Raw genomic sequence first — 9,360 nt, forward strand, 5'->3', positions numbered from 1 at the left:
TTATTAAAAGCATTTTTCACTTAAGTGACATACTTTTATAGTTCTTATAATTTTAACAATTGATTTTGTATTCATTGAAGTTCGTTTAATAGAAAAACCCACTCAATTGTTGTGCCTGGTTATTTATAGTAGTATTGATATCTAGTAATACTAAGTCTATAGTAAAGTGTTATTTCTGTCAAATTCCAATAGTAAAGTCACACTCAGATAATAAAAACAAAAATTATACACATAAACCCGGTATCAGTACCACCAAAATATTTACTAGTTTTGATAAAAATAATCATTTAATAATCATTAGCTACTACCACAATATATAAGACCTATTTATTCAATAAGCCTACTTTAAGTAAAACAAACTATATTACAACACACCATGCTTCAGCAGCCGATGATTAAGGTTGTACTTGCTGTGTACTACTGCTAGATGATATTTTATTAACTCTAGATTATCTTATATACAGATATAGTGATACAGTTATAGCAACATAATAATAATGTTGTAATTAGTAGCATAGTTATGTTTTCTCCAACAAACCTGTATCCTGGCTTCAGCAGCCGAAGGTTTAGCTTGAACTTGTTGGGTGGCTGAACTACTCGCGCTCACATCTTTTCTAGTGATTTCTTCTGCTGAGCTGCTTTCCTCTCCTCCTGATCTTGTTTTATCTGTTGTCTAACTTTCTCTCTCGCCAGTTTGTCTGCTTGTTTCTCACGCTTCCTTTGTTCAACTTGTTTCTGCATCTCTCCAAGCTATTTTTTGTTATTTTGTTGAAAAATTAAAGTTTAAAGATAAGTTACCTGATTGTTTTTTATGAAACTTGTTTGACAATTCTTTATTTTTGTATCTGGTATATTAAATCTAATATTTGTAAAATTGTGTGATAATTTATTTCGTTTAGTATTTTGCTTAAAACTAAAAACACTTAACAAATATGTGTCTCAAAGTAAATCATAGTCAGTTATTTTAATTTTTATATATAAATGCAGAAATGTTACGCCCAGCAGCATTTAACAAATCCAATAAAAACTTGAAATAATATTAAGTTAGGATTTAATGCTCTGTTAGCGAAGTTTAACTTTGTAGAAAGGCGGAAAAACAAAGTTATACAGTTGATTAATTTTGGACAGTATGGGAAAGCACATAAGCATAAACATAACAATTAAGCTATTTACTCAGTACTTGCCAACGACTGTCCATTTGAAATAATTATAAATTTACCAATACACACATTTTTCTAGTTAATAATAGCTTTAATTTAATTAATTTTTTCTCATTTTAGTTGGCAGAATTTAAAATGGTTCAAAAAATTTAATAGAAAAATGTATTTGGATAAGTTATATAATTAATGTAAACTGAATTTTATGATATATTATTATTACATTAGCTTTCTTATAGTTTAAAACATTTATATATCTTTTTTAACTACATGATCTTACTTTTCTTTCGTATGAATATTTATACAACATTTTAACTTAATACTAAATGAACAAAATAACTAAATGGTGTTCTAAGTGGATTCATTACATTAATTTTAAACAGAAACAAACTCTTCTCTCGTTCTTTGTTTTCCTAACTCTCTGACCGTCTTTCTTTCTCCCACCTTTTTATTCAATCTTTCCTGCAATCTGTACAAGTTTATTTTAATGTGCTTAAAATTTTTCAGCTATTTATCAACGACCAATTAGTACAATCAGATTATAAAAAATATTTAACTTCCCATAAAAATAATTTGTGCTTAGCTAAGAGATAGTAGATAGAATATTTTGTTTAACAGCTAGGATGTGAATTTATCAAAATTAAATCTTAAATGGTTGATAATTTCACAAAACTTATTAGCTATTGATATAATAATAGTTATAAGATGTTTTCACTCGTTAAATCACCAGAACACTATTTAATCTTCTACAATAGAGAATATACACTTAATACAACTTAACTTTTAAAATAATCAAATATTTTAGAAACTTTTAAGCTCTTTTTTTTTCTTTTTTGGATTGTTTACTTTGTTCAGAAGGAGCTGTTTTTTTATTTTTTCTATGAAATTTATTTATAAGTTTTGATAAAGCTAAAATTTATTTAACTATGGTTCTTGATAATTATTTATTTTTTATCTAGAGTATCAGTGATTAAATTTGAACTATTTATTAATTAAAACATTTTGAACATGTAGACTGTAGGTAGACTAAAATTTACATCATTCAAACATAACTCATATAAAAATTTTTTTTATTTAGAATTTTTATTATTCCATTTAACTTTAATAAAAAATGACAAGATTATTTTCGAACATGTACTAAAAAAAACTTGAGAAGATTAATGATCAAATATTCAACAGGTTTGAGGTTTTCAGTCATTCGATATAAATGTTAATATATAAATGTCACATTACCTGTAGCAGTTGTGACACGACCGCTAACAGAAGGGGCATCTTGATTTGTGAGAATGAAATTTGTCATGGCTTCCAATCCCCATTTACCTTGTGCTTCCCAAGCTGCATTACTGTGAATTTAATAAAAATTAATACTTTATACTGCATTACTGTAAATTAAATAATCCGCTTATCAAAAAGTGGAAGGAATTGATGTATTTAACATATAACTTATATACTAAAAATTACTAAAATTATTTAGCTTACAAATGAGGAAAAAAATAAATATTTGGGGCAGTACTTAGTTGTTTAAGTAGGTAGTTGTGTGAGTAGTTCTATTTTTGGAGCTAAAATAAAATATAAATTTGTTTGATGAAATTAAATAATTTACATATCAAACTATTTACTTCACTTATATATGAAATAAAGGACTTTCAAAAAATCAAATTTTTATATGACAGCACACAAATTTTGAGATACAATTAAATTTTTTTATAATATATTAAAGTAAATTTTTAACTACTAATATTATAGTAATTACTCAAAGTGTGATATTGCATTAAAATAACTTCTTATAATTAATACTATAACAAAATATATTCCACACCTATGGTAAAGCTTAGCATTCAACGAACACACAAATTTATTGTTCTGAATACAGAAGTGTACTATATTAAAAGCATATAAATGATTAATGTTAGGCTGTAATGATTATGTTAACAGTTGGTAACTAGCACTTGCAGATGTCCCCTTGAATTTAAGAATACATTGAAATTCTATCAGGTTGCCAAGAAGTTGTCAGTAACTGACAGATTCTGAAACTTGTATTTTGATAATGGCTTAAAGCTTTAATTTAGAGACAATCCCAAGCTAGTGGTTAACTAATGTTTTTCAAATATTGTATATTGACTTACTATTTACTGAGTGCTTAATATATAAGTTATATTGCTGTTTAACTTCATTCTAGTATGTGATTATGAAAATTGAAATGTGTATTTACAATTGAAAAGAACAAAATAACAATTGATCCAATTATGACATGAATTAAAGAAGCTTAACACTATAAGTGTTCGTTTAAACTTAACTTATGGAACAATCTATAAGGTCAACTACAAGTTTAAACTAGGAACCATTCAACTACTAAATACAGCAAAAAGCTGCCTACTTAAGTTAATGGCTAACTGCGTACAGCAACAACTAAAAAGCCTAGATTTAACTATTCAAATACTAATATACATAAATATTACAAGAAACAAGTAAAAAAAGAGAATAGCTATTTTAAGCTCTCTACCACTAAAAGCTGTACAAAAAGATTAAGACAAAAATATTTACTTGGCTTTGTACCATTTATATCTATATATACATAAAATGTTTAGAACATAAAAACTAACTAGTTAAGCTTAACTACATTCATTACTCAATAATGTTCACGATGCTCTATATTCTATTATTTTCTTTTAATAACATTCTTTTTATATTTTGATTACAAATTATTCAATTTTAATTTTAATCAGAAGTTGTAAGCAATAAATACCTACATATAAAATAGTACTAGATATTATATTATATTAGCTTTATACCCATACTCTAGTATAAATTTTCTTATTTATCTTAAGATCACATAAAAAAAAAATTATAGAAAATTTAAATCACTTTTCAAATTTTAGATATAAGTCCAGGTGTCCACGTTGTTGATCCACAGCCACGTCCAAATCCTCCACGGAAGTCAAATTGCTGGGTTTGACCTGCACCAGCATCAGCCTTCTTGTCTCCTCCCCTGTACGCATCACGGTCCTGTTTCTGATCTTGTTTGGGTGGCCAGTGATATTCTGCTGCAACTTAAAGGTGGCGATCTAGATAGGGAGGTGGTAACAGAGATACTAGATACCCTCATTGGTCAGGGTGTAGTGGTGGCCAGGATACATTTTTCATTTAGGTTCCTTTGCAGACGAAGGACTTGCAAACGAAGTTCATGACGTGCAGGTTGGGTCAGTTTCTGCGCGTTTTGGTGAGTATGGGTCCTCCTTGCATGCTTCGTCCTTGATGAGGTTTTTAAAAATCAGATTTTTATTGCGTTTTGGCATAAGAATGGTTACAGTTGTCTGAAATATAGAAACGTTTAGTGTGATATTGATAATGTAACATGCATTTTGTATATAATTACATATAGCTATAAAGTTATCTTGTATTTGAATTGTTGAAAAAGTTAACTAATAATAATTAATAATTGATTTAATACAACAAATTAATTCTAAACAAATTTACTTACATTTCTTTTAATTACAATATGTTGAAGTTGATTTACATATATTTTAATTAACATAAACTATATTATTATATTTAGAGAAATTTAAATCACGGCCTACATTAATTGACAAAAAAACGTTTAAATGAAGTCAGTATATTTTAATTTGTAAACAACTTAACTGTGAACATATTTTCAACAAAATGGTAATAATATAAAAATTCTTTCGAACTAGTTCTATTTTTAGTTACTTGAACTACTAAAACCAATTTAAAGATTTTGTTTTGTTGTGAGGAATGACATTTGTAAAATACTGCTTTCAACATTTCAACAATGATTGTTGACTTCGAGCAACAAATGCTATCAAAATTACAAAAAATTTCCAAACATATTCAAGAAATTATTCATTGGAGCTTTAAAGATGGAAGTGAAGAATAGCAAGTACAGATCAGTCTTAAGGGTCCCAAATTGTTTTTTACTTGAAGAAACAAAAGAACTAGCTCTGAACCTAATGACCGCTGAACCAGAAAGTTATAATTGATTTGTTAAATAAAACATAATTATTATTAATCATAACATGCTGCAGGTCAGCTAAATTAAAGTCAATTTAATTCAACACAATTATGTCAGACAGGTAGTATTATTTTTAAATTTAAGCAATATTCTGATACATAGCAAAAATGTCAGTTTAGAAACAATTTTTATTTGTTTACAACTGGAATACATCAAGGATAAAAACTTTGAGCAAAATTTTTAATCAGCAATAATACAAACTATTGTTTCAAAAAAATTATTAGGAAACGTAAATATAAAGTAAAATTGTTTGAACGTATCTAGCAAAAATCTATCTAGTAAAAATATTTACAAATTATGATTTAAATCAATTTCTTAAGTCAGAATGAGTATATAAAAATATTTCTCTTAAACCGTAGAATTGTAAGAGAGTTTTAAAAGTACAACATTAAAAGTAGCATACATTACATAAATTTAACTGTATATTATAGTTTCAAGGAAAAATGAAGGTTAAGTTTACTACTTAAGAATTTAATATGTTCCAAAAAATATACATGTAATTTATATATTTGTATTGTTTATATATTTATTATACAATTCAAAAAAAAGGTTCAAGTACTTAATTTGGTTATAGTTGTCAGTGAAACTTAAATAAGTTTATTGATATTATGTTGTCACTAGTGATGTACCGGACTCACTATCCGGGTCCGGGTCCGGCCGGATATTGCCATTTTTGTCTGATATCCGGATCCGGCCGGACTCTAATTTGAATAAAAATTCCGGATCCGGTTCCGGCCGGATTCTAATTTAAAAAAAAAGTCCGGGTCCGGTTCCGGCCGGATTCTAATTTGAAAATAAAGTCCGGATCCGGTTCCGGCCGGATCCTAACAGAGATCCGGCCGGACCCGGATCTAGTTAGTAAAAAAGAGCATACTGAAAAGTATTTAAAAAAAAAAATCCTGTGAAAATTAATAAGATTCATTTTCGTCAGTTAAAATTAAACACCTACCGTGATTGGCTCATTTTGTACACGTGACTAATTTACATTTGTTTACATTTAAACTATAAATACTCATTTCATGAAATGCAACTCTTTACATATGTTGTAAAATTGAAACCTTTGGAATGAATACTTGCATTATTTATTGTTCAAAGTCGAGCATAGAGAATATTTAGAGTTAATACGGTTGAATGTACGAGCCAATGAGAATCATATGACGAAATGTTTCAAACTAAATATTGATGCAACAAAACATCAGAACATGACAGGCAGTTTATATGTAAGCAGTTAGTTAGTTTGGTGTGTAGCTTGAAGCAACAAAATATCTTGAACGTTTTTGTGAATGCTTATTGTAAGTAGTGTTTTGTCTTAAAAGTGAATATTTCAACAGGTTTTTAATTGTTTAAATATTTAAGCCAGGTTTATAGTAAAATAGTTAATTAAAAATTTTACAGTTTCTTGTTTACTAAAAGTTTTATTTAATTTTTAGTTTTTTGTTTTAAGTCTTTTGATATAGATTAAAATAGCTTCCAGTTTTTAAAGTGTTACCAAAGTAATTAATAATTTTGTATATGCTAGTATTTCTTGTTGTGTTTTATATAAAAGGTTTATCACTCAAAACTGTCGTGTCTGATTATAGAAAGTAGTCTCAGTTATAATTTAGTATTTGTTAGATTTTAATTAAATAAGGTAGGATTTAATTATGATGGGTAGTACTAATAAGTTAAGTGTACCACAATCAGTCCACAACTTTACTACCAAATTGTCAACCTTTGCTAGCTGTTCTACTGATTATTAGATTAAAGTAATTTTTCAGTTTTTAAAATCCTCATTCTGACTCAGGCTTGTTTATACTCACTCTAGCTAGTTTTATTGACTTAAACAGTGGCAACCCTGCTAGTTTGAAAATTTTTGGGAATTTTTTAAAATCTTTGACTGCCTCAGGCTAGTTTAGTTTTTTTATAAAAACTCAGGCTAGTTTTCTTTTAGATTTTAAATGAGTTTGAGCTGATCCAGTTTCAATATTTTGTAATTTTCTAGTGTATTTTGTTCATGAACTTGATTTTAGATTTTTTATTGTAAATAACATCTAAATTTGTAAACCTTGTGGCTAGCTGTTCTACTTATTATTAGATTAAAGTTCTTTTTTCCAGTTTTCAAAAACCTCATTCTGACTCAGGCTAGTTTATTTTAGTAATGTACCGGACTCACTATCCGGGTCCGGCCGGATATTGCCATTTTTGTCTGATATCCGGATCCGGCCGGATTCTAATTTGAAAAAAAGTTCGGATCCGGTTCCGGCCGGACTCTAATTTGAAAAAAAAGTCCGGGTCCGGTTCCAGCCGGATTCTAATTTGAAAAAAAAAGTCCGGGTCCGGTTCCGGCCGGATTATAGTTTGAAAAAAAAGCCCGGATCCGGGTCCGGCCGGACCCGAAATTGTGGGTCCGGTACATCACTAGTTGTCACAACCAAAAGTAATTAATTTTATCAACGTCTAAAAAACATGTTGTTATCCAGTTTGAAATACATTGCATCGTATTACTTTCAACAATTTTAGTTACAAAATGAAATCATTATTTAGTAACAAATAGACAACATAATACTTTTTTGCTTACTTTGTAACACTTATAAGCTAATGTTTATATTAAGCATAACATTAATTAAAATTTTCTTTAAGCATAATAAAAAGCAACAGACTTTTAATTTATGGTTTAATTTAACTTTATGGTGTCCCTAAAACCCTCCTATTCTGACATTTTTTTTAATTTATTTTTGGACCCGACTTCCCACAGACGGTCAGAAACCGAATCACACATGTACTTAATAATTATTTAAGTTTGATAAACTAGATAGAAATATTAGAGTGAAGTACAACAAAATGAATGAGCTGCAACGCTCAAACACCCCATTATACTTGGTTATACTAAAGTGATTTTAATTACTTTAGATTAACTTTGTTATATTTAATAGCTGTAACCTGGATTCGAACCAAAAACTACAAGAGAACTTTAAACTTTAAACCACAAACTGTTTGCGAGCTGCTAATTGACTAAATATGTTAAATTTTATTTTTTTAACAAAATCTGCCATATATGATAATCGAACTCTTGTTCTATCAATCATTATCACTTAGTTGCTTAAACTAATTGTTACTTTTTAGATTTAAAAAATGTTCAATGAATTTCTAGTAGTTTATATTTAGGTTATAAATGTTACATAGTGATACAGAAAGCATTCTATTAACTAACAAATATTGATCTAAGTTTATTATCAAAACTTAATTATGATGCAATAAATTATTAACTGGATTGTTTAAAACTGTTGTAAATACTTTATTTTGTTGTGACATTTTTATTTTAGTTCAAACAATTTCAGAATTTTAATATTATATTTTACAGTAATCACAATAATTTTGAAATGTAATGGATTATAGCAACTTAATGGGCTAAGCAATGAAATATATCCTTAAACCACAAAATCAATTTTAAATAATTATAAATAATAATTAGAGGGAAAAACTAAGATGATTACTGATTAGAAACCAAAAGAAATTTACTTATTCTTTCAAGGATTATATATTGTCAATTTTCAGACTATATTATTTTGACTAATTTACAAAATCGCATTGAATTACTAAACTCTGTTTAACTGTTTTCAATTGGAGTACTAAATAACAAATATTTTAAATAACAAATGTTGTCATCTACAATTACTTATTTAACCATAAAGATGATAATTTAAACTAATAATATGAATTTATCTGTTAAGGATATAAATAATATAAATTTAAATGGTTGGGGGATACAATAGATTTATACCAGATATAATACTAATTCGGAATTGTTCAACAGAAGTAACCAAAAGAAACCTTCGAAGTATAAACAACCCAGAGTTCAAGTGCTGCTAACTCAACTGACATGTTGTCACTGACTCTTATTATCATTAATTAACATGAGAGATATTTAAATAATATATATATATATATATATAAGTTATGTAGGATATATTTTACAACAAGCTGTCTTAATTTTTAAGGGTTTTAAACTTACGCACTAAGATACTTATATCAATAAGGACAACTTAGCTGCAATCGAAGAAAACTTTGGTGAAACTTTTGCTTGGACAACAAATGCTGTTTTCTGGTGGTTTTCACCTTCTTTTCAAATATTCAGGGGCCACATCTATGTATGGCCTGGACAACAAATGCTGTTTTCTGGTGGTTTTCACCTTC

The 9,360-nt window shown here is 27.9% G+C and overlaps 1 protein-coding gene across 1 annotated transcript; it reads right to left on the bottom strand.

Annotated features, from left to right (window-relative positions):
* Window positions 1-551: 551 nt before the first annotated feature.
* LOC145844284 (uncharacterized) lies at window positions 552-9,048 on the bottom strand. The gene is made up of 5 exons (XM_082951670.1): window positions 9,016-9,048; window positions 4,023-4,222; window positions 2,391-2,500; window positions 1,549-1,626; window positions 552-750 (listed from the first exon to the last, which is right to left on the bottom strand). Exons 1-4 carry the CDS (start codon window positions 9,046-9,048, stop codon window positions 1,610-1,612), a joined length of 360 nt encoding a protein of 119 aa, XP_082807796.1. The 3' UTR covers window positions 552-750; window positions 1,549-1,609.
* Window positions 9,049-9,360: the final 312 nt, after the last annotated feature.

The sequence above is a fragment of the Thalia democratica genome, chromosome 9 (assembly GCF_965202585.1).
Source record: "Thalia democratica chromosome 9, ktThaDemo2.hap1.1, whole genome shotgun sequence".
In the NCBI taxonomy this organism is placed as follows: Eukaryota; Metazoa; Chordata; class Thaliacea; order Salpida; family Salpidae; genus Thalia; species Thalia democratica.

What these genes read in the sequence shown, in the direction of transcription:
- LOC145844284 (XM_082951670.1), bottom strand. Translation starts at nt 9,048, where the DNA reads ATGTCAGTTGAGTTAGCAGCACTTGAACTCTGG. An exon ending in TAGCAGCACTTGAACTCTGG is followed by an intron (nt 4,223 to 9,015) that starts GTTGTTTATACT and finishes CTCCCTATCTAG; the next exon opens with ATCGCCACCTTTAAGTTGCA. An exon ending in TTATATCTAAAATTTGAAAA is followed by an intron (nt 2,501 to 4,022) that starts GTGATTTAAATT and finishes TTAAATTCACAG; the next exon opens with TAATGCAGCTTGGGAAGCAC.